At 37.9% G+C, this 26,961-nt stretch overlaps 1 protein-coding gene across 1 annotated transcript; it reads left to right on the forward strand.

Moving 5' to 3' along the window:
- The first annotated feature begins 7,783 nt into the window (after nucleotides 1-7,783).
- Nucleotides 7,784-26,596, forward strand: LOC144078651 (uncharacterized). The gene is made up of 4 exons (XM_077606901.1): nucleotides 7,784-8,069; nucleotides 20,376-20,478; nucleotides 23,729-23,770; nucleotides 26,236-26,596. Exons 1-4 carry the CDS (start codon nucleotides 7,873-7,875, stop codon nucleotides 26,266-26,268), a joined length of 375 nt encoding a protein of 124 aa, XP_077463027.1. The 5' UTR covers nucleotides 7,784-7,872; the 3' UTR covers nucleotides 26,269-26,596.
- The last annotated feature ends 365 nt before the right edge of the window (nucleotides 26,597-26,961 follow it).

A 26,961-nucleotide genomic window follows, 5' to 3' on the forward strand; every position in this document is an offset into this window, starting at 1 on the left:
TTACCACTAATTAGGTCCAATGGGAACATGATTGTGTTTAAAAAGAGATTTTCTTAAAGCTACAGCTCCCAAAAGATGACCAATTTTTGCTAAAAAATATAGTTGTGCAATAGCAGAAAGGTGTTTCCCGAAAAAAATAAAATTATGTTATCATCTAGCGGGCATAACATCATCTCTAAAGAGTCAGAAAATCTGGGACGATTGCGTGTAAAGATCAAGGCACCCCCCAAAAACATATTCAACAACCCATTCATTCAGAAAATGGACTCGGTACTCGGTTTAAAAAAAACAGAAACAACAACAAAATCACAAGTTTCGAAGCCTGCTGTGATGGTGCGACACGGGCAGTTTGCACATCTGAAAAGGCACTGTTGATGCCTCTTTTTTTCATCCTTTTGCTATGAATTTAAATGAGTTTATCACTAGTAGGTGTCCAATTCATTTGAAGTGGGAATGTTCATTCGCTGCCACCCTCCCACTTCAAATGTTGTTAAAAGAAGCGGAGGGGAAACTGCATTTTTGCTAACATGTTAATCAGTAATCACATGTGGATAAGCCTCCTTCTATCGCTATAGTCAATACAATATTCCCTGTTTTTTGCGGTTAATCCACCTGTATTAAGTGAATTCCCACAAAGTAGGAACCATATAAATATGCTATAGCCCAAGGGTGTCAGACTCGGGTTGGTTTGCGGGCCGCTTTACCGTCACCTTGATTTCACGTGGGCCGGACCATTTTAGATATAATATTTAGATTTTTTTTAATAAATGGATTAAAAGAACTGGATTAAAAGCCCTGAATATTCAGTTTTTTATAGATCTAAAACGATGTTTATTTTAGCTTTTTAAAAATATATTTTTAGATTTTACAAAATGATTTTTGAACTAAAAACACAGAAGAAATTGATTAAAAAATTACAATTATTGATTTAAAAGGGGGAAAATCAGGAAATTTAATATACATCCATACACCCATACTTAATTTGATCCTAGAACAGAAAGTCGGCACTCACGATTTGCTTTCCCGGGCCACACAAAATGATGCGGTGGGCCAGATTTGGCCCCCGGGCCGTCACTTTGACACGTGATTTAGAGTGTCCAATCAGCCTACCATGTTTTTGGAATGTGGGAGGAAACTGGAGTACCCAAAGGAAACCCACGCAGGCCCGGAGAACACTTTCAAACTCCACACAGGTGGACCAACCTGGATTTGAACAAAGAACCCCAAATTTGCGAGGCCAACGCACTAACCGCTCTTCCACCGCGTCGCCCAATACATAATATTAATATATATATATATATATATATATATATATATATTGTGATCGTGGGTTAAATCCCCGGCGGAGTTTGCATGTTCTCTGTGTGGGTTTGCCCATAGTTGGTTGGAATAATAATGTGTGAAGTTTAATATTTTATTTATATATATATATATATATATATATATATATATATATATATGGGTTTGCCCATAGTTGGTTGGAATAATAATGTGGGAAGTTTTATTATATATATATATATATATATATATATATATATATATATATATATATATATATATATATATATATAATAAAACTTCCCACATTATTATTCCAACCAACTATGGGCAAACCCACACAGAGAACATGCAAACTCCGCCAGGGATTGAACCCACGATCACAATAACATAAAGATATTCAAAGCATAGTCTAACCCAGGGATCCCCAACGTCTTAATTTTAGGGGTTTCATTTTAATAACCATATGATAAAGCATTTCATTCGTAAATCTGACACCGACAAATACATTCGAGGGCTGCATTAAACATTTATTCAAATGTTAAATGAAGATCTATAGCGCAATAACTTGTGAATTTTACACAGGCTTTCTTGTATTTTCTGTTGCTGTTTTTTTGGCAACTATAGTTTGTCAATGTGTATTTTATTAGTTGACCCTTAACCTATGTTATTTAAGTGGGCGATATAATGAAAATATTGAGAAATGTAGTAAGTTTTAAAATGTATAAGTATTGGTTGGTCCATGAAAAAAAACCTAAGAATTAATAAGATACTAAAATTAAAGTTAAAATGTAAAATTAAAGTACATCTTTTTTAGAGGATTGGAATCAGGTGGAAAAGATTCTTTTTTACGATTTTATTTTTTGGGTTCATTTAAGGGCTGTAAATCAACAAAATAAGTATATTTGGAATGACACATTTTTAAAACATTCAAATCAAATTGAAAAATAGTGTTTTTTTTGTAATTGCCTCAAAGCAAAAAAATAATCAAAATGATGAGGATATTTAAAAAAAAAACATTGTTATTTTTTAAATTGCCTCAAAGCAAAAAAAATAATCAAAATTATGAGGATATGTTTAAAAAAACATTGTTATTTTTAAAATTGCCTCAAAGCAAAAAAATAATCAAAATTATGAGGATATTTTTAAAAAAAAACATTGTTATTTTTAAATTGCCTCAAAGCAAAAAAATAATCAAAATGACAAGGATATTTTTAAAAGAAACACAAATGTCAGGTGATCCGGACTCAAACTGAGCAAAAAATCCCTGATCGGGAAAACTCTAATCAGAAATCAATTCCCTTGTCACGTAATATTTAGTTTTTAAAAATACGCATCTTTTTCTTGTAGAAGTGAAAGATGTTGACATTTCCAGCACATTAAAGTGTTCAGCGTCTAAACTTTCTGAGTGACACTGATCCTCCTTTCCGTTGATCTAGAAAAAACATTCCTCCTGCTTTGTGTGTGTGGGTGTGTGGGTGTGTGGGTGTGTATATTATTGTCAGCTCACCTTGAGAAAGCTGTCACAGGAAAAAAAAACGAAAAACTACTCTACTACTATTTTATGACTCATACATTTTTTTGGACTATTTCCTAAGCCGCTTTGCTCCCGAAACACTGAGCGGCGAAGCTCATCTGATGTGAGCCCCGTGTTCATTAAATTGAAGCCAGCGTGTGAAAAACAGTTCAAAACCACGAGCGTGGTGAACTTTTTTTTTATTTCTTTTATTTCCACGCTTTTCTACCTTTACCTTTTCTTAAGGTGCCGTGTTCAATCTATTATTTTTTGTTAAATGATGATGAATAAAGTGAGGTTCATGTCTTCCAAAATAAGGTTCATCACCCCAATTTCAACATAAAATAGACACATCAGATGTTCTTAAGTTTGAACAAATGTTTTTATTTTTTGAACTTTTTTGGGGGGGGGGCATTTAACTAGAAATCAGCAAAAAATAGGTTAAATTTAAGCTTTTGATACATAAATTACGTTTTTTTAAAAATGTTTTTTGTTAAGTTCCCCCCCCTTTTTTTAAATCATATTTTTATAAGTTGCAGCTCATGAGATAATATTGTGGCGCCCTCAATTATAATATTTTTGCTCACGTGTATTTTGCGATGGGCAGTAAAAATAAAAATAAAAATATTGTAACATATGAATTAATTTAAAAATACATGATTTTTTTTACATAGTAATAAATTATTTTTTTAAATGGACTGAAGCATGAATTGAATTATTACAAATATAACTAATTCTAGATTATTTATATATAAAACATAAATGAAACCAAATTGTAATACATTTGAAAAAAAATTAAAAAAAATCAAATAATTGTAGCCTGTGTACTTTGATTTTATTTAATTTATTTATTTATTAAGAACCTCTTTTGACCTCAAATAGTTAATATCAATTTGACTTAAGCTAATGAGTTAAGCTAATGATAATTTTCAAAAAGATGTCCTCTATGATGACTACTGAACCTGAGAGGATTTAACAGGTTAAACTCCTTTAACTTCAAATTCTCACCCAAATGAAAAAAAGAGGTTATTATTTATTAGCCAAAACCCACAATAAGAGACCCAAAATTGCTTGCAAACCACCACAAATTTGCCCAAAATCAACCAGAAGTGCCCAAAATTTGCCACCAAATCAACTGTAAGCACCCAAAATTGTATTGACCAGCATGAAAACATTTCCAAGCAAATTTTCTTTCACTCATTTCTGATGGAAAATTGATTTAAAAAAAGATCAATATTACCATAATGCAGACTTTTCAGGCCGACATATACATTAGGCCTGCGTGATGAAGTGAACTGCGGAAATGTTTAACAAGTGAACGCAACGGCGGCCTATCAAACCTGCTTGCTTGGGCTTTGATTTTTAACATGGCTGCCATGACATCTCTGCCACATGTCACCCGTAAAAAAGCCAATTTAGTTATGACACAGTGTCTCGTTTTTGTGCTGCGGCAGCATTTTGTCTCGCAAATTGGAAATGGCAAGCGTACGAAGAGCATCACTCGTCAGGCAAAGTGAGGACAACCCGAGATGTACATCATCTTTAATAATTACAAAAACGACTCTTAGGTTCATTGAGGACACCATTTTCCCTTTAAGCATATTTTAAGTTACATCAAATATTTATTATGCTCACGAACCTATTTTTTATTTAATTTTGGCTTGCTAATGTTTGACTTTCTTTTGCTATGTGCACGTTTTAGCTTTTAAATCTTTTTAAAAATTCATTCTGTAGTATTTTATGCATTCATTTTCCGTACCACTGTCCTCACAAGGGTCGCGGGGGGTGCTGGAGCCTATCGCAGCCAACTGTGGGCTGTAGGAGGGGGGGTACACCGTGAGTGGGTTGCCAGCCAATCGCAGGGCATAAAAATTCGGTTCCACCTACTGTTTTTGGATGTGGGAAGAAACCGGAGTACCCGGAAAAAAACCACGCAAGTCACGGGGACGGCATTCAAACTCCACATAGGAATGTCCAAACCTGGGATCGAACCCTCGATCGCAGAACTGTGAAGCGGAAGTGCTAACCAATCCACATGCGCTCATTTTCTGAACCACTCATCCTCACAATGGTCGCGAGGGGTGCTGAAGCCTATCCCAGATAACCACGGGCACTAGGCGGGGGACACCGTGTAACAGTGGCTAGCCAATCACAGTCATTTTCACATATTGTAGCATTTTGAAGGCAGCCCGGCGGCTCGACTGGTTAGCGTGTCAGCCTCACAGCTCTGGGATCCTGGGTTCAAATCCAGGTCGGTCCACCTGTGTAGAGTTTACATGTTCTCCCTGTGCTCGCGTGGGTTTTCTCCAGGTACTCCGGTTTCCTCCCACATTCCAAAATTATGCATGGTAGGCTGATTGGACACTCTATATCACCCCTACATATGGATGTGAGCGTGGATGGTTGTCCGTCTCCTCGTGCCCTGCGATTGGCTGGTCCGAAAGTCCGCTGGGATAGGCTCCAGCACCCCCAGCAAATTTTTTTTGCATCTACTTTGTAACTCAAATCCCTCCCACCTACCGGACCAGCGCATTTGGATTTGTCAGTCAAAAACCAGACTAGTCGTAAGAGTTACATCACCAAAACTGTTCCAAAAGCGACGCCCAAGGCGACCCGTCTTTGACACTTGCTTTCCTAAGACGCCTTGGCGAAGGTCTTCCCGTCGTCCGCTCGACATCCGTCGGGCGGCCTTGAGCCAAATGGCGGCATTAGCGCTGTTTCATTGCCCCGTGGGTCAAGCTAGGTTGAGGTAAAATAGTATTTCCGTCGCTCCGGTCCGACCTAGAGCTACCGAGAGCATATATATAATAGATCTTCCTCCACTAAGTGCTTTTGAATTCCCAAATATCTTGTCTGTTGCTACGATATCCACCCAAACGATTCCCTTAAAATACTCCGCACTTGTGAGGCTTATCTTAAAAGTACACTGTGTTTACCAGCTATTTTTACTTGGCATGGCTGCCAAAATAACAAACTCAATGTGCTTATCGCCTTCAATAAAAGCGCCACAGGGCTCTGACATCAATATTGTTGATTTTGGAAATTTTGTCTACAAGCATAGTTAATATTTTCCCATAGGATTTTGGACTCCTGTTACCGCACTTGTTGTGTCACTACAAATTCCTTTGAGTGCAAGCATTAACTGATCTATATTTAACATTAATGTATGGAGATAAATGCCATTTGATATTTTTCTTAGCCATTTTTAAAGGGGTAGCTGCCTTTTTCACGGGACGGGTGGCATGAAAGACAAAAAAACGACAAAAACTTCATTTTTTTACCTTTAATTAAATTGCAACCAATTGTTTTTTACTGGGTTGCCAAAAATTAGTGTTGCAAATTTTTTGGGCTCCCGTTTCCGAGTCCGAGCATTCCTTTTTTTTTATACTCATTCATTCATTTTCCCTATTACTTATCCTCACAAGTTACACAGAGGGTGCTCGGGCCTATCCCAGCCAATCACAGGCCACAAGGAAACAAAGCACAACTCTCCAACCTCGTACATAGTGATAATTGACCATACAATTAGCCTAGCGTGCATGTTTTTGGAGTGTGGGAGGAAACAGGAGTACCCGGAGAAAACCCATGCGACCTCAGTAGAAGATGCAAAATACGTAGGAAGGTTGGAACACACAAGGGATTGAACCCTCGATCTCACAATGGTGAGGCTGACGCGCTAACCACTCTATGCATTCTACTCCTTTGAATGTAAAGTAATTCTATCTAGCTCGGTAAAATCTGCTTAACTCATTGGCTGCCATTGATGGCGCTAGACATCCAATCCACTTGAAGAGTGAGCGTGGCAGCCAATGAAAGAACGTTCATTCGCTGTCACCCTTCCACTTGAAGTTCAATTGACATCTACCAGTGATGAACTCATTTAAATTCACAACAGAAAGTCGGCTTTCCTAGCTGGGGGAATCTCGTTGAAAACTAGACCTCAAAGACACATCACCTAGCATAGACACATTATTTCTTAGTACATGAGCCAACATCTGGTTTTAACCTTCAAATGTCAAGACTAAGGCTTCAAAAGTTGAGTTCTTAGCCTACTAACCATTCAAATTTTCTTTTCAACACCGCTATTTGTCTCTCTTTGTACTTGTATATTTGACCACTTATACATGTTGACTATGTTGACTAATGCTTATTGAGTATGTTGACTACTACTCGTTGAGGTTGACTACTACTCCTTGGGGAGGTTGACCTCTACTCGTTGAGGAGGTTGACCACTGCTCGTTGAGGAGGTTGACCACTGCTCGTTGAGGAGGTTGACCACTGCTCGTTGAGGAGGTTGACCACTGCTCGTTGAGGAGGTTGACCACTGCTCGTTGGGGAGGTTGACCACTGCTCGTTGAGGGGGTTGACCACTGCTCGTTGAGGGGGTTGACCACTGCTCGTTGAGGGGGTTGACCACTGCTCGTTGGGGAGGTTGACCACTGCTCGTTGAGGGGGTTGACCACTGCTCGTTGAGGGGGTTGACCACTGCTCGTTGAGGGGGTTGACCACTGCTCGTTGGGGAGGTTGACCACTGCCCGTTGGGGAGGTTGACCACTACCCGCTGGGGAGGTTGACCACTACCCGTTGGGGAGGTTGACCACTACCCGTTGGGGAGGTTGACCACTACCCGTTGGGGAGGTTGACCACTACCCGTTGGGGAGGTTGACCACTACCCGTTGGGTATGTTGACCACTACCCGTTGGGTATGTTGACCACTACCCGTTGGGTATGTTGACCACTACCCGTTGGGTATGTTGGCCACTACCCGTTGAGAATGTTGACCACTACCCGTCGAGGAGGCTGACCACTACCCGTCGGGGAGGCTGACCACTACCCGTCGGGGAGGCTGACCACTACCCGTCGGGGAGGCTGACCACTACCCGTCGGGGAGGCTGACCACTACCCGTCGGGTATGTTGACCACTACCCGTCGGGTATGTTGACCACTACTCGTCGGGTATGTTGACCACTACTCTTCGGGTATGTTGACGACTACTTATTTATTGATTATTGTTCTGTTTGTTGTTGTTGTTATTGTGCACTTTGTGCTGGGGCTTTAACTTCCATTGTACTTGTATAATGAGAATAAAAGCATTCAATTCTTCCTTTAAGGGTCACAGAGTGCCGGAGCCTATCCCAACTGACTTCGGACAAAAGGCGGACTACACCCTAGACTGGTCACCAGTCAATCATAGGACACACATAGAGACAGAGCGCCATTCGCACTCGCAATCCCACTGCCACCGAGTGGCCCCTCCTAACCGAGAGTATTGCAAGTAAGTACTTTTAAATAGTGCATTGAGTTAACAATGGCGGAATGTACTGTTGTGCTAAGCGGTAAAACTTCTACTATTCCATTCACTGGGGTGCACTTTTGACTGCCCACGTCAACTGCAGTGGGCTTCAAATTATTGCAATTCCTTTTTGCTTCTTACTTAATCTTAGATTTTTTTTTTCCCCCGGTCGTCGAGGCAACAAGGCACCTCGGAAATTTGGGGAGTTCATCATCCTACGCAAAGCTTCCGGCTGAAGTGTAGGAAGGAAAATATGTTTGCAAATAATTTGGCAAAGGTGATTCCCACAAAGAGCACATATATTTTTTTTGAAGCACTTAACCATTTCATCATTTTTGTAAACATGAGCATCAATATAAAGGTTTCTTTCCCCTTTTTGAATAGCTCGAGCAATTTCCATATGCATCCAACACTCTGACCTTATGAGTTGGTACACAAACAATTGCAAACACCTCAAAGTAAATGAAGACTTTAATGGAAGATTTTTTTCGAAGTCTCGTGTTCGTAAACAATAATTGAAATTCATAACTTCTGTGAACTCAATGCGTCTTAACGCAAAAGAAGCATGTTTCTAAATAAGATAATAAATGTGTTGCAAAAAAATCAAAGAAATTATTGCTTTAACATTTGAATTTAACGTCAACAATATCAAGGTAAACTTTTTCTTGAAAACTTGTCGAATAAATCTTTCGATCGACCACAATACTGTAATGACTTTAAATAAAAATACCTCAAATTGATCGTTATTTTTACATGAGATTAAAATAGATTAATCAGATTAATTATTTTTAGCTCATCATTAATTACCCCTCAGTTTTTTCTGATGTTTTGACAGTGCTATTTTCAACACATTAACTGTCATTGGTGAAAATACTGAATGATTCCTACTGGCCCGCCCCTTCAAAATTGATTGGACAACATTCACCCTCAAAGACAGTCAATAACATCAAAGACAATATCAAGACTGCTTTTATTTCAAATGTTAATTATTCCAAAATGAATCCTGAAAAGTAATTATCTTCAAGGCTTTTACCTACCCTCCCACTCAAAATGAATTGGACAACATTCACCCTCAAAGACAGTCAATAACATCAAAGACAATATCAAGACTGCTTTTATTTCAAATGTTAATTATTCCAAAATGAATCCTGAAAAGTAATTATCTTCAAGGCTTTTACCTACCCTCCCACTCAAAATGAATTGGACAACATTCACCCTCAAAGACACATCAAAGACCATCTCCAGACTGCTTTAATTTCAAATGTTAATTATTCTAAAATGAATCCTGAAAAGTGATTATCGCCAACGCTTTTACCTACCCTCCCAGTCAAAATGAATTGGACAACATTCACCCTCAAAGACACATCAAAGACCATCTCCAGACTGCTTTAATTTCAAATGTTAATTATTCTAAAATGAATCCTGAAACAAGATTATCTCCAAGGCTTTTACCTACCCTCCCACTCAAAATGAATTGGACAACATTCACCCTCAAAAACAGTCAACAACATCAAAGACAATATCGAGACTGCTTTTATTTCAAATGTTAATGATTCTAAAATGAATCCTGAAAAGTGATTATCACCAAGGCTTTTAACTGCCCTCCCAGTCAAAATGAATTGGACAACATTCACCCTCAGACAGTCAATAACATCAAAGACAGTCAATAACATCAAAGACAGTCAATAACATCAAAGACAATATCGAGACTGCTTTTATTTCAAATGTTAATTATTCTAAAATGAATCCTGAAAAGTGATTATCTCCAAGGTTTTTACCTTGTAATTTTTTTTTATTATTTATTTCGTCATTGCAGAGCTCTTTCCACTTTGAAACGTGACCTGCTTTTAACTTCGCATTCAAGCAAGTTGGGAAAAAAAAACTAACAGGCTACCTGTCAGTTTCCAACCACTTTTTTTTCTTCTTGTGTTTGGTGTCAGGGTGTGTTTTTGTATGGAAGCTGTCAAAGTGAACCCAACATTTGAGCGTGTCTTTCTTAGTCAAAAGTACAGGTAGATGGAGGATGATGCAAGATATGCCGTAATATTGTTGCAACATTTATACAAAATGGCCGTATTCGGTATGTAATTCTTCCAAACACCACATGTAGTATAAATAAGATTGACCTCAACTTCAGGAATAAAAGTTTTCTAGCAAGAGAAAACTCAAAATTAATCCCCCCGGCATATACAATGGAAAACAATAACATACTTTCAAAACCTCTCCCGCACAACGAAAAATATAAAATATAAAAGAAAACGTTCTCATTAAAAAAAAACAAGAACTCCTTACCACCAAGAGACACATAGACCAAAAACCTTTCACACTAAAGGCTCTCACAAACCCTAAAAAACTAAAAAAAACTTGAATGTTACAAAAACTAACACAAAAACTGCCACACTTCCCAAAGAATTCTTTAAAAAAAACATAAAAATATATAAATCACAAAGCATAAAAATATTTTTTGACCAACTACATAAACCTGAAACCTCCCACACAACAAAACCTCTCACAACCAATCAAAACTCAATATCAAATCTCTCAGATTTCCCCATGAAGGCATTTTGTAACCTGAATATTTTCTATCTAGGGACGTTCGTTAGCAGGGGCCTACCATTGTATTTGAACACATTTTAGCGCAACAATGTTGAAATGGTTAATTGACTATAAAAATAGTTACGTCAATTCATTCATTTAATATTGAATTTGTTGTCGTTTACCATATTTTTCACACCATGGTGCACAATTTCAATGAATGGCCTATCTTAAATATTTTGAATGCATAAGAAGGATTTGTAGTAGTGGTGGGGCTAGTTATAGTAGGCGTAGTAGTTGTAGTATGGAATTTTGTTATCCATCACTACATGGAGCTGTAGTAGTAGTAGTCGTAGTCGTCGTCGTCGTCGTCGTCGTCGTCGTCGTAGTCGTAGTCATAGTAGTAGTCGTCGTAGTAGTCGTAGTCGTCGGCGTCGTAGTAGTAGTCGTCGTCGTAGTCATCGTCGTCGTAGTAGTAGTAGGGTGTTGTGTTATAATCCACTTGATGGAGTAGTAGTGGTAGTGGTGGTAGTAGTAGTAGTAGTAGTGATGGTGGTGGTAGTAGTAGTATTAGTGATGGCAGTGGTAGTAGTAGTAGTAGTGATGGCGGTGGTAGTAGTAGTAGTAGTGATGGTAGTAGTAGGGGGTTGTGTTATAATCCACTTGGAGTAGTAGTGGTAGTGGTGGTGGTAATAGTGGTGGTGGCGGTGGTAGTGGCGGTGGTAGTAGTAGTATTAGTGATGGCGGTGGTAGTAGTAGTGATGGCGGTGGTAGTAGTAGTAGTAGTAGTAGTGATGGCGGTGGTAGTAGTAGTAGTAGGGGGTTGTTTTATAATCCACTTGATGGAGTGGTAGTGGTAGTGGTAGTGGTAGTGGTGGTGGTAATAGTGGTGGTGGCGGTGGTGGTGGTAGTAGTGGTGGTGGTAGTGGTAGTAGTAATAGTAAGGATTTGTGTCATACATGCAACTAATGGAACTGTGCTTGAGGGAATTTCATACAATCATTCAACAATGAATCCACATTCATAGAAGTCGCATCCGAGCATAAATTGCAATTGAATCTTTTAGTTGTGTGGAAAATACGGTACTTGATTCAAGGTGGCAGCCCTAATTGGCAGACATAATGGCACTGGAAACCTTAACGACAATGTGACCCACCGCAAACATGACGGTGATCGAAATGTCTGTGGATTCCACAGACATTTCCATTGTGGGACCACACATGCAAACAAAAGCTTGAGTTCCTTGTGCCACAATGTGCGTCTTTGCTGTCATCCAACATGAGGACGGACGGCGGGTCAGTGCTAAAAGGTTTATTCCGCGTCTTCCTAAAAATTTCATTTGCATATTCATAGCTTCCAATTAGGTACGTGTATACTCCTGTGCCTGAGCTCGTCTCCCAGGCGCCAAATTAGCATACAAAACGAGGTCAAAAATAATCATGTTTGAAATACAAATTATAAAATGAGTTTTTATGAGTGACAAGCAGTTCGTGAGTGACTGGCATCTCCACAGTTTGGGGGGAGAAAGTGACTTTTTACGATCTTTTTCCACCAGATCCAACTTGGTTTATGTTCCATTAGGCAGTTTTTTAAATTGTATTTTTATTTTAGCAGAACAATACATCACCGATACCCTGTTTTGAGTTTTTTTATCACCCAATGCTTGTGTGTTTGTGTGTGCGTGCGAACTTTAACCTTACTTTGACTCATATGACTCGTTTTCTTCTGTAAATCAGGTGTGCAGAGACAAGGTGGGTGAATGTGGGCGATTTTATGATCTGTATTAATTTAATGTTTGACATTTTAATCGGCTGATGCAATGACAATGAATGTGCAAGTTGGAACCATTGTACCTGAAGGCAGGGGCGGAACTAATGTGAACAGGGCCCAGGGGCGATGAATATTAATGGGCCCCCTGAGTTGAGTGGGTGAGGAGGGCCGGCAGACTTATTTTACAACTTGCGCTGTTTTCATTAAATGTTCAGTTTAGTCAATGGGAAAAAATGGGCCGAGAAATGTCAAAATGTTTGGAGAATAAAATCCCAATATTACGTGAATAAAGTAATATATTGTAATATTATTGAATTGAATGCTTTTATTGTCATTATACAAATATAATGAGATTTAAAGCCTCATCACAAAGTGCACAATAACAGCAACAAACAAACAGACACATAAATAATCAATAATAACAATAACTGATAAATAATCAATAAATTAACAGGTAGGGAAGTGCACAAATGACAACAAACAAATAAATAATCCATAAATAAGTAGTAAATAAATAATTAGTCAACTTAATGAATAAGTAATAGTCAACATACTAAATAAATAAGTCATTATATTACAAAAAAATCTGTCGTGCAGGATTAAAATTGTAATATTGGGAGATAAAAGTTGTTTTACTATTCATTTGGTGTCACCAATTTCATAATTTTTATTAATTGAATGCAATTTGGCAATATTGTAAAGTTCTGTCATTTATTTGATTCAGTTACTTTAACATAATCATTACATTTCACTTCAAACTATAAAAAAAAATACAAAGCACGTCTGATGTTTGAGAAAATTTTCTTCGTCAACATTCTTGACATTTTCAACAAAAAACAGTTTTTGACTATATACGGCAAATTTTAAAGATGCGTATTAATGCTTGGCATTTCCATGCATTTAAACTTGATACCTGCTAAACCAATCTTATCGAATTGTATCAATGTGTCATTAGACATTTATTATTGTGAATATAAATTCATATAGTGGAAATGTAGCTATATTTATGAACGTAAAAAACTCTGAACAAAACAAGCAGCAACAAATGCACTACGACCTCCTTTTTCAGACATCTTTTGCCGTCAAGTGGCCACCAATGAGTTAAATAAATGTAAAAAAATACAAATTGTTAAATAAAAATTGAAACAAGAGCCAAGGTTTCTCTTAAAAGTCCCAGCAAGCTTTCTAGTAAATGCGGTATCAAAGAAGGATTTGTTGGAAAATTGGTTGGAAATTCAATAAATGAGCCACAGATAATGTAAGCAATGCTGGGCTGCCAAGCCTCTGATTGTCATCACTTATTATTCATGTCGCCGCCTGACTTCCATCTAAATTTGGGGAATGGGATCACCGAGTAAAGCGTGACAAAAGCAAAGGCGGGATGGCGTTTTGGCGGAGCACTTTACACATTCAACTTCATCCGCCCTAAATTGTCTTTTACAACAACAGCGACAACAGGCACAAAGCTCCTGCCATGTTGACCACCAATTCTCCAAAAGTCCTTTTTTTCCCGGCCCCGACAACATAGGAATTATAAGGAGACACGTTCACTCCACTGTTATTTTTTTGCTTGCTAACACATTTTACAATGTAGATGAGATAGACTCAAACATGAGGCCCGTGTGGTCTGGAACTGGTCCGATAGGCCTGCGGGGTTGTTTTGCCTGACGAGCACTTGCTAGCTCATTCATAATGTACATAAAATGCTTTTATTTATTTTTCGACAAGGGCGCCGTAAAACCAGAAGTTTTAAAATGCCTAAAAACCAATAGGGAGTCACCTGGGAATGCTCAAAAAAATCAGCAGGGACCAATAAATGAACAAGAAGCATCCAGGAAAGTCCTTCAGACTCGATAAGAAATTGAAAATTCTTATGTTTTTAGCGTTTTTGCCTGATGTGTCAATCTTGGCTTAGTCATCAACCCCGGCCTGTGTATTTAAACCCGTGTTTTGGCATGTCTTTTCTGGGAGTATTATTTCGTGTTTTCCGGTGCCTATTCGTCAGTGTTAGTTTTTAGTTTGTTAATTTTGTCCCAGTTTGGATTTATTTTTATAGTTATTTTTCATTAAGTCCTAATTTGTGCACCAGCACTTCCTTATTATTTTTCTGTTTCCCGCTCTTGGGTTCAACTTCACTCTTAATCAAAGGCAATTCATGACAGTAATGATCCAAAATTGACCGTAGGTGACACTAAAATGAAAGTGGAAAAAAAAGTGAGGTAAAATTAACTCATTGCCAATGTCCAATTCACTTAAACTAACTGTGGATGCTCATCTTTCAGTACCATGGACAGTGCTAGACGTTCAATCCATTTTCCATTCGCCCCTCCCACTCAAAACGGATTGGACGTCGACTGCCGTCACTGGCGGCAAGTAAGTGAACTTTTTGGGCCATAAACCTGAAAACCGAGAACTGAATTTGACACTTGGGGTAGAGGTTTTGTCATCCAGAAAGTCGGCGAGTGATGTGACATGCAAATAGTAGGTTGCCTCAAAATGGCCTCCTGTGACAGATGTGTCTTCTTTAATGCTTCTCTGACAAACAGAAGAAAAAAATGACCTTGCCCTGTGCAGTAAAAAAAGAAAAAAAATGTCATGGGGAAAAACATAAAAAATACTTCAATTTGTTCTCCCTGAAACTCTGCTTTTGGCCGGATTTGAGTTTATTCTGTACATCTGGCAATGCATGAATATTTCATGAAACGTGATAGAAAAACATGCACCCCGTGTCTTACCTCGACAGGTAGAGTTTGACAAAGAGGTTTTGGGCTGTGATAACAAGAAGCGAAAAATTCGTCCAATTAAATGAGACCCTGAAAAATTAGGTTTTAAATCCACCCACTGGCTACATTGAATTTAATAGTAAGGACTACAACCCATACTCCTTTTCTTTGAAACATAACCCTTATACAAATAAATTTAAAAAATATACCGTATTTTATGGACTATAAGTCACAGCCGAATATAAGTTGCAAGCCAAATAAAGGAGAAAAATATATAAGCCGTGCTGGAGTATAATTGGCATCTTTTTGGATGAACTTTTTTTATTTGATTCGAAACCAAGAAAAAACATTTGTTAAAGTAATATTGATAAAATGGAGAACAACTGGCAAAATAGGCCATTGTTAACATCACTTGTCCAACAAAGTATGAAAAAATGCGTGATTTATAGTCCGGAAAATGCGGTACTGGCGATTGCCATCTTTTGTTAAAATGTGCTGTTGGGGTTATTCTGGGATATTATTATATATGTGCTTATTAATCATTATATGTATGTGTGGAATATTAGTCATTATATGTATATGTGATACATTAAATCATTATAAGCAGACGAAAGCTCAGTATAACAAGGACACTCCCCCCCCCCCCCCCCCCCCCCCCCGCAGCTGGCTCCGAGGACATTTAATTGTTTTTAGGACTATTGACCAAACAGATCACCAAGTTCCGGGCCGAGGACTGTTGATCTGAGTTTGCAATGAAGATCTGCGAAGGACTCTTAAATTGCTTTGACTTGGATTCTGGTAGATGGCGATAATCGAATCAACTTCCGAAAATACTCGCATATTGTTTCGAAATACTGTCGCTCGGTTCAAATTGTATGGAAATTATTATGCTTACTTGTGCAAATTCTTACGCAGTTTTGGTTTCCGATCCGCTCGTTTCACCTTGTATGGAAATTATTATGCTTACTTGTGCAAATTCTTACGCAGTTGTTTTTGGTTTCCGACCTGATATGCAATTGTTGTGGCAGTTGTTTTTTGACCTTAATTGTGTTATTTGGTTAGCTTATGCAATTGTTTGAATCAGATAACCTTAAGTGTTTTAATAATGCACGACTAAATGGACAGAGGAGGGTGCCTTTCTTCAGAATGTCACAGTGGCGAGGACGAGCCAGGACTGATTCTCACTTGTTATCGCTAGATTTTGTTTCCGATGTCTCTCCTTTTATTAAAGTATATCTATTAATAAACCTATCATGTGCGAGGCTCACTTATAAGTTGACTTTTTGCTGGAAAATCAAAGTAAGGAAAACAAAAAAATGGCCACGATGGCTCCAAACTGGAAAAAGTTGTTTACCTACAAGATTTTGTCCTCGGAAACAAAGTAATTGTGGTTTTCTACATCCCAAAGGAAATCTTGCAGCCCTTATCACGCGACATACACACAAGTTGGAATGAGAAACGCATCAGCGCATTCCTATTTGTCTCCGTAGTTGTTTCGCATGCCTCATTTGTTCCTCGGTTTCCCATCGGCGGTCACGTTTGACAAGGACTTTCTTCCCTCGCATCCGCCATCAAAGCCTCGGACACTATATTTCCTCTCACTGTACGCCAGAGCGCTACCGCCAGCCGAGCCTGTTGATGAAAGTTTGAATTATTTCGTTTAATCTCATCAGGGGGCGCCGAGTAAAAAAACATTATTGGTCTGGGGGTTATACATGGTCCAATGGGGAGTTTTATCCAAAATGAAAATGATATATTCAAAAAACTGCCTTATGTGGTATCTTGTCCTTGCACTAAAATGCCATAGGTTGCAAAAAAGGAGTCACTTTTTGTACCTGACTACATATGTGACTATTATACTTATTCATGTTGACTTCTTATCTAGGTTGACAACTACTATGTTCTTGACTACTTATGTTCTTGACTAGTATTTATGTTCTTGACTACTCATTCATGTTCTTGACTACTTATTCATGTTCTCGACTAGTATTTATGTTCCGGACTAATATTTACGTTCTTGACTAGTATTTACGTTCTTGACTAGTATTTATGTTCTTGACTACTTATGTTCTTGACTAGTATTTATGTTCTTGACTACTTATTCCTCTTCTTGACTACTTATGTTCTTGACTAGTATTTATGTTCTTGACTAGTTATTCCACTTCTTGACTAGTTATTCCACTTCTTGACTAGTTATTCCACTTCTTGACTAGTTATTCCACTTCTTGACTAGTTATTCCACTTCTTGACTGACTAGTTATTCCACTTGTTGACCAGTTATTCCACTTCTTGACTACTTATTCACGTTCTTGACTACTTATTCACGTTCTTGACTACTTATTCCTCTTCTTGACTACTTATGTTCTTGACCACTTATTCCACTTCTTGACCAGTTATTCCACTTCTTGACCACTTATACTTCTTCTTGACCACTTATTCCTCTTCTTGACCACTTATTCCTCTTCTTGACCACTTATTCCTCTTCTTGACCACTTATTCCTCTTCTTGACTACTTATTCACGTTCTTGACTACTTATTCCTGTTGTTGACTACTTATGTTGGCTACTTAATCATGTTGTTGACTACTTATGTTGGCTACTTAATCATGTTGTTGACTTCTTATTTCTTGATAATTTATTTGTGCACTTCATGGTGAATCTTATTCCTGTTGACTACTTATTCCTGTTGTTGACCTTTTGTCATGTTGACTAGTTATCTAAGTTGACTACTTACGATGGCTGCTTAATCATGTTGTTGACTTTTATTTCTTGATAATTTATTTGTACACTTCATAGTGAAGCTTTAAATCTCATTATACTTGCATAATGACCAAAAAAAGCATTCAATTCAATACTTTGGATCATTTTCAAAAACCAAATTTGGGCCCTTGAAATCTCTGACGAGTCTCATTTTCAAAACACCATCCCGAAAAACACGAGCAACGGAGGCGCATGGTGCGGATGCGAGGTCGCCATGGCAACCACATCCAAATTATCCAATTTATTGCAGGCAAATGATTTCGAAGATACTATATTAAGGTCAAATTACAAAGTCGTGCAGGAAAGGACAGGAGGACAGAAGCACGCAGTCAAGTGCACAATGGCTGCTTTGACCTACCATCTCATCATACTTTTTTTAATTACTTCTTTTCTATGGTTATTTCATCACCATCCCAAGGACGCACAAACATGTGGATCTTTGAAAGGAGGTGATTTTCAGCATGATTACGTCCGCCTGTGCTTGACATTGTTTTCGCGGTAACTGACAAATCCTGATCAAATTTCTAACGCGGAGTGAGAATAAAATCTGGCAGGCTTTATTACGGCGTACGCAGTACAGCATCAAAAAGTACAGGTGGCATTTTAAAACTCAAAAGGAAATGATTGGGAGTGAGAAAACTAAAAAGTGGATATAAAAGGAAATAATTGCAATTTCTAAGAGAATGTGTCATCAATAATTGGTCTAGTTTTATGTCCCTTTTGAGAAAAGCATCCGTTTATTTACTTTTTCAAATCAAATCAAAAGCCTTTATTGTCATTATTCACAGCTGCGTATAACGAAATTGGTGATATTTCCCATATTTAATATTCACTTTTTGGGTGGATTATGTGTTGGAATTTTATTTAAAATTTCCTTTTTTTCCCCCATATTTAATCAAACTAATTTTTTTCATTTGTAAATCAACGTTCAGTAAATATAAGTTGTCTTTTCAACTTTTACTTTGCCTTTTTAATAAAACTTTTTAATAAAAAGCAAAGTAATAGTTACTGTCCTATTAAGGAAAGCAAATCATTATGTTCTATTTTTTTGGGAGTAATACAGCAATTGTTTACTACCGTATCTTATGGACTATAAGTTGCAACGGAGTATTAGTTGCAGTGGCTAAACAATACACTATAAAGAAAAATATATAGCCATTCTTTTTATTTTATTTTATCAGAAACCAAAATCAAACGCGTTAAAGTAAAAATGGTAAACATAATATAAGACAACTATAGGTTAAAAAAAAACATCAATCCTATACGTCCAGAATGAATGATTTACAAAGAGCCGCACCTTTGTCACCGTGGTGTAGTGGTTCACTTTCCTGACTGCATACGATCGATTCCCGTTTGCGATTGTGACTCCGAATGGTCGTCTGTCTCTACATACACCCTACTAAAAATAACCGGCGACCACTCTCGGGTGTCGTTCACATTTGGCCCGGAGTCCACTGGCTGGGCTAGGCTCCAGCACCCCACGACCGCAACAAGATTAGGGCGGCATCGAAAATGAACGAGTCTCCTTCTTCCGGGCTATTGAACAACAACAACAACGTAATCAAGTGCGACAAGTTTGTTTTTGAGACATTTTCTCCATTTTCACAGCACGTTATCTCCAAACAAGAGGTCACTTGTGCGCTTTGTGTTCCGGCAGAAATGGTTTCAACGGGACAATTATGGCGCCGTCACCTGGCGTTTTATCCCGAGGCGAGAAAGAAGCCACGGCCTTGTAATTTCCTTTTTGGAATGGCTTTGACTATCACCTGGTGACTCTCCCAGCGTTTGCCCAAACAATGTCATTCCCGGCAGCTCGCAATTTGTTTTCTATTTGCAAGTCCACCTGCGTCTCGCCACGGGTCATCTTAGCCGTCGTCTATTTTTCCCCTTTCCTCTGCTGACCTTTTAAGAAATGTTTCTAAATTGACTAGGACACGTTTGTCCCCCCGCCCTTCACCTAAAATGGGGGTCTCGTCCGATCCGAATGTTCCGCGTATAAGCGTTTTGACTGGTGCGATGTCCCATGTGTGTTGAGGGAGAACATTTACGCTTCTGAGTGCTTGTTTCGCAGCCTCTCCGAGTGTTTGCACATTTGCAGTCCAGGGAAAAAAGAATAAATGGGGTCAGTGGTAGAACTACATCACACATCACTGAGAAGAAAAACTTGTGAGCGAAAAACTCAAACCATCAACAGCTTTTTGAAATTCACCAAAGCTACTGTACGTTCATTTTGAATTGAATTGAATGCTTTTGTTGTCATTATACAAGCTTAATCAGATTTAAAACATTACCACAAAGTGCACCATAACAACAAACAAACAGACAAATACATAATCAGTAAATAAGTAATAAATAAATATGTAGTTAAGAACATAAATAAGTAGGGAAGTGCACAAATAAAAACAACGTACAGATAAATAATCAATAATAAATTATTAGTCAACATAAATACTAAGTACTGGTAGCTAATGTAAATTTCTAAACCGCTTATCCTCACAAAGGTCGTGGAGGGTGCTGGAGCCTATCCAAGCTGACTTCAGGCCAGAGGCGGGGGGACACTATGAATCGGTGGCCAGCCAATCACAGGGCACAAGGAGACAAAAGGTAACTATTGACGCTCATATTCACACTTAGGAGCAATTTTGCATTGAATTAGCCTAGCATGCATGTTTGGGGATTTGGGAGGAAACCGGAGTACCCGGGGAAAAATCAAGCCTCGGTAGAAAATGCAAACTCAACACTGGGAGAATGACCTGGGATTGAACCCTTGACCACAAAGCTGTGAGCCCAACGCACTAACCACTCATCCACTAGCTCCTGTGTATGTGTCAAATATTTTCTAAAATGTATTTTCAGCAGTGGTGTGCCGTCAGGGCCTTCAAGGCCTTCTCTGCTGGCCTAAGAAATATCTGAATCATATATTATATTTTGTCCATCTATACTTATTAAATATTCCAAATTGTCTAAACACTTTACTTTGTCTACTTTAGGAATCATTTTCCCTTAAATAGAAACAACCATGTGTAGTCAAGACCTTCCAATAATGACAAAGTGAAGTGTGGCCAATAGTGGCGTAGAGGTTCACTCACCTGACTCCCATGTGGGAGGCTGGGGTTCGAATCCCAGTTGGGAAACATTTTCCCTTAGTTGTTTCTATATATTTGTAGTCAAGACCTTACAATAATGACAAACTGAAGTGTGGCCAATTCGTGGCGTAGAGGTTAACTCACCTGACTGCCGTGTGGGAGGCTGGGGTTCGAATCCCGCTCTCATTTGACTGATCACTACAGTATGTAGTTCAGTAGATGGGTAATCCTTTTTTCATTAAAATAAAGACTTAGTCATTTTTTTCAGCAAAACAATTTATTTCCGGTCAGCCTTCGGCTGACCGGAAGACAGTTGGGGGGAGGGGTTCCTGGTGGTGTTCGACAGTCGGCCTGCGGCCGACTGCCGACACCATACAGTCGTTGACTGGCGACACCGGGACGTGAACCCTCGACACCCACGTCGCAGGCAGGTGACTAACCCACTACACCACGAGGCGGCCCGCCTATACATGGTCATTTGTTGCTTTTATTTAAGGAAAGACAGAATGACTTAGTCTTTTTTTGATGGCAAAATGGTTCATCCTCCACCGAGATTCGAACCCTGCCTGCCCACACGGCAGTCAGGTAACATAACCACTACACCATGAAGTGGCCACACTTAACTTTGTCATGTTTGGAAAGTCTTGACTACACACGGTTGTTTTTATTTAAGGGAAAAATGATTACAAACTGGGATTTGAACCCTGCCTGCCCACATGGCAGGCAGGTAACATAACCACTACACCATGAAGTGGCCACACTTAACTTTGTCATGTTTGGAAAGTCTTGACTACACACAGTTGTTTTTATTTAAGGGAAAAATGATTACAAACTGGGATTTGAACCCTGTCTGCCCACATGGCAGGCAGGTAACATAACCACTACACCATGAAGTGGCCACACTTAACTTTGTCATGTCTGGAAAGTCTTGACTACACAAGGTTGTTTTTATTTAAGGGAAAACTAATTCCCAACTGGGATTCGAACCACAACTGCCCACATGGCAGTCAGGTGAACAAACCTCTGCACCATGAAGTGGCCACACTTAACTTTGTCATTTTTGGAAAGTCTTGACTACACACGGTTGTTTTTATTTAAGGGAAAAATGATTACAAACTGGGATTTGAACCCTGTCTGCCCACATGGCAGGCAGGTAACATAACCACTACACCATGAAGTGGCCACACTTAACTTTGTCATGTTTGGAAAGTCTTGACTACACAAGGTTGTTTTTATTTAAGGGAAAACTAATTCCCAACTGGGATTCGAACCACAACTGCCCACATGGCAGTCAGGTGAACAAACCTCTGCACCATGAAGTGGCCACACTTAACTTTGTCATTTTTGGAAAGTCTTGACTACACACGGTTGTTTTTATTTAAGGGAAAAATGATTACAAACTGGGATTTGAACCCTGTCTGCCCACATAGCAGGCAGGTAACATAACCACTACACCATGAAGTGGCCACACTTTACCTTGACATTATTGGAAAGTGTTGACTACACATATACATATAGAAATAATTAAGGGAAAATGTTTCCCAACCGGGATCCGAACCACACCTGCCCACATGGCAGGCAGGTGAACAAACCTCTACACCAGAGGTCTCCAAACCGGTCCTCGAGGGCCGCAGTGGGTGCAGGTTTTTGTTCCAACCGATCCAACACAAACAGTTTAACCAATGAGGTTTCTGCTGAAAAAAGAAGCACCTGACTGCAATCCACTGATTGCACTTCTAGGATACCAGATTGGTGGAAAGGTTTCCTCTTACAGGTTGGAACGAAAACCCGCACCCACTGCGGCCCTTTCTGGAATAGTTTGGGGACCACTACTCTACACCATGAAGTGGCCACACCTTAAATTGTCGTGTTTGGAAACCCTTGAGTACACACGGTTGCTTCTATTTAAGGGAAAATGACACATGAAAAGGAGGATGGATGTTGTTATTCCCAGGCAGACTCTTATCCAAGTACTAACAATAATGTTTTTAAAAAAAGCATACACATTAATCCTCACCATTCTTTTCATCAGCCTTTATTTGTCATTTTTTCTTTGGCTACTCACAGCGACGCACATTCATCTCCAAGTTACAAAGTTGTCAAGTGCTATTTTTTTTTCTTCAGGGAAGGGTACAAATCAACCTTTAAATAGTAGTAAAGACTGCATCGAAAGAACACACGACGATAGAACACAGAGTTGGCATAGATAATTTGTACAAAACCACTTATTGTGCTGTACATTTGGGGGCGTCGACCGCGGAACGACAAGTGCAGGTTTTTAGAGTTGGCAAGGTTTCACCTACGAGGCCAACTTTTCACATCAGAATCTATAAAAAAAAAAAAGACATTCATTGTGGTTGAGTAAACAAATGAGAGATAGTCATCTTCCTTTCATCCAATGATAAACACTCCACGTTTTGTCACGATATTGCTGCGAGGTGACGAAATCCTAAGCACGTCACCTTTCCAAAATGGCCTCCGGGGTCGCGCGAGAGGACATTTTGTTGCAGGGGCTGATATTAAAAGGTATCATTAAACATCTGGGGATGAATTATGCTCTCACACACACACAAACATACACACACACTCACACACTCACACAGTGGCTGGAAGGCTTTTTAAAGCATGTCACTGTAGAGAGATTGTCTGTGAACGTTTGCATGCATTTCCACATGACGTTTAAACCTCACAGACGGTATGTGCTTTTTATTCGGAGCGATTTTTTTTAAATTCAATTTTATTTGATTTTTTTTTTTATTTCTCTCCAGATGCCAGAAGAGTCTCAAGCTGTTTCCTCCGCCAAGGTTGGGGTAGGTGGATTTTTACAAACCTATTTTCACATTTTCCTTAAAGAACACTTTTTAAAAAATCATTTAAAGGGACAGAAAACATCTTTGAGTATCCCAGTTGATTTTTTTAACGCCGTTAGGGATGGTGGTAGCGACACGAAGGTTTTCATTTAAAATTTGGCTAAATTACCTTTAACCCTTTAGAGCAAGTGACTATTTGGGGTAATTTCCTTTTTTATATATACCTTTAATCATTAATATTGTTGTGGTGAGAAGTAAAGCAGGCCACAATGGTGCCGGGACAATTTCAAAATAAAATAACGGATATAGGAAATGCATTTATGTTTTGGGAGATTTCGTAACTAGGATCTTTTATCTTTAAAAATTATTATTTTTTAATCTTCAACCTACACAAGAAACTAAAGATGGAAATTAGCCATTGGCTATAGTCTTAGATATTTACATATTTATGTTCATTAATATGTGCTGTCCCTTATTAAATAAATCAAACTCAAGTGACTATTTTTGATCATTTAAAAAAAGTCAAATATTATCAATTATTAATATATATTAAAGGCCTATGATCACCTCATGTGATACTTGACTGAATTTAATATTTAATTTTTTGGGCAGATAAAATATAAAGGCATACATATATATATATAATATATATATATATATATATATATATATACATAGACATATATATACATATACATATATATATATATATATATATATATATGGGATATTTTCACTGATAAAAACGGATTATACAAATTTATGAAAAATTATATTTGAACTTTAGTATTTTGTTTTGTTTTGAGGAGTGTAGCAATTTTTCATTTTCTGCCAATTATTCAGTGCTTTAAAGGGGTAAAATGCGTTAAACACCATCATTTACAAACTTCAAATACTTGGAGCAGGTGTTGTCTGTCCCTTTAAAATTGACCTACAAATATTTGAAGAACATGTTTTTTGTCCAAATACAACAATATTCAAGCTGTTTGACCCCATTTTTGACCTTATGCTCAGCCTTTGGCTTTGACATGATAGTACTCCCGCATAGTCGTCTTAGAGCGTGGCTTGAAAACGGCGAATGGTCGCCCAACCAAAGTCGGCACGAGGGGAAGTCATGAGTAAAGCACCCCCAATGTTACATCAGCTCGCTTACAAACAGATTGATTGTGTCATTTCAAACTTGGCGGGTTGGCAAGGCACTCCAGGGACCCAAAAATTCAAATTCAAGACACAATATGCCCCCTTAAAACTTGAGGGGGGATAGCACCCCTCATTCACTGCCACGGATATTCAAAATCGACAATTGCTTTATTTCCAGCACAGATTTTTTGTAGACGATAAAGAAAACGGAGTACATTTCATCGTACGTTTTGGTAGCGTTGTCACATTTGGCCGAAATTTATTATATTCTTTGATAAACGTGTGGGTGGGGTTTAGCAAGAATGCTAAACTCTAAAATAGGATTGTAATCCGGTTAAGATCTTAAAACAGAGGAAGCACGCTAACCGAAGTAGCATCAACTTTAGCAATTGCTTGTAGTTTGATTAGCCTTTTTTATAATGCCTCATTAAATATACTTATTTCTTTCATTAATTCAATTTTGCCATACCAAAACTTTATTTTCCACCAATCCAAAAATGTATACATTTTTACTTTCAGTTTACAGTCTCTTTAACACTATGTAAATTTGATGCATGAATTTTGAGCAATGCGATATTTCTTTTCCGTCATCAAAACAGATGCATCATAAAAATACGATAGAAATTTATGAAATACTGTATTTAGAGTTTTGTAGTCTATGGTTGCAAAGACCATTAAACGATCGGGGTTTAACAAATTTAAATTTTCTGTAAATTTTTAGTGTTTGGTTGGTTAAAAAAGGGTTTGTTTAAAAGAATGTTATAATGATATAGTGTCGCTGTATTTATTGACAGAAGCGATTTTATTTATAGAATGTGAGGAAGACCAAAGTTTTTGGTAGATTGTGAGCTAGAGTGCAAAAAATATGGTCTTAGAATTTATTTTGAAATTCCTTATTTATCGCTTCAATAGTTCGTATAATATCGTAGAATGTCATAAATTGATTTCATGATTTGTGTATCAATAATTGTAGTAAAGATAAAAAAAGTCATTTTAATAAGCGGAAATTATTACCATTGTAGTCAAATGGTGTGCTTAACATACGCATAACATAAAATTCAGCAATTTTCAGATCCGTCGAAACGGGCCATTTTGCTTTCAAAATGGCTGGCAGTGAATGAGTTAGAAGAAAAAAATAATCCAAAACATTGATGAGACAATTTCCTTCAATGAATGCAATGAATTCCAGATCACAGCGAAACCTCAAAAATGTCACCATTTGTCACTTGTATTGTTATGAAATCAAATCTGCTGAGACTTTTTCTCAACGAGGCTCTGCAGAAAGTTGTGCTTTAGTTTTTTGTCTTTGGCTTTTTTTTGTTTAGGTGAGAAGGCAAGATGGGCAAACATGCGAATAACTAAAATCCAAGATTGCTGCGTTTTTAGCGTTTAATCATTCCGAAAGACTTCGACATCCAATTGGATAATCGGCGTCAATGACGGTGTGTATGAGTTAATATTGTCCAGATATTAGATGTATTTACTGTATTGTATTCAAATAGAATAAGAGTCATTCCAGAATTGAAGAACATTTTGGCTTGAAAATATCAGCTCGGATGAAATATTCGATTTTTTCGGGCAATGCAAGGGAGATTTTTATTGTTATTTTTGATAAGTAGAGAATGCAGGCAAAATATTAACTAACTAAATAACATCCTTCAAGTTAAGCAAAATTTGCCAATAAGCTATGAGTGTGCAAAAATACAAAAACTAACTTTACAGTATAATTTACCAAAGTATAGCCTATCGTAATTAAGGTGAAGAATGATGACGCTGTGCCCAGTTGCATTGTGGGATACTTTGACTTCAGCATTGCTGGTGGTCAACTTAATGATTGGAAAACGTGTTAAGGAAGAATATATTTTAATTCTGTGGGTTTTAGAAAGACTTATAAAGTTCAGAAAAACAGGCTAAATTATATATATATATATATATATATATATATATATATATATATATATATATATATATATATATATATATATATATATACATATATATACATATTTAATGTCTTTAAGACTAGAGAATTATTATTAGAAATTAATAAT

The sequence above is a fragment of the Stigmatopora argus genome, chromosome 8, assembly GCF_051989625.1.
Source record: "Stigmatopora argus isolate UIUO_Sarg chromosome 8, RoL_Sarg_1.0, whole genome shotgun sequence".
NCBI classification, from domain to species: Eukaryota; Metazoa; Chordata; class Actinopteri; order Syngnathiformes; family Syngnathidae; genus Stigmatopora; species Stigmatopora argus.

What these genes read in the sequence shown, in the direction of transcription:
- LOC144078651 (XM_077606901.1), top strand. Translation starts at nt 7,873, where the DNA reads ATGAGAATAAAAGCATTCAATTCTTCCTTTAAGGGTCACAGAGTGCCG. An exon ending in AGGGCACAAGGAGACAAAAG is followed by an intron (nt 20,479 to 23,728) that starts GTAACTATTGAC and finishes ATTTCTCTCCAG; the next exon opens with ATGCCAGAAGAGTCTCAAGC. An exon ending in TTTCCTCCGCCAAGGTTGGG is followed by an intron (nt 23,771 to 26,235) that starts GTAGGTGGATTT and finishes TTTTTTGTTTAG; the next exon opens with GTGAGAAGGCAAGATGGGCA.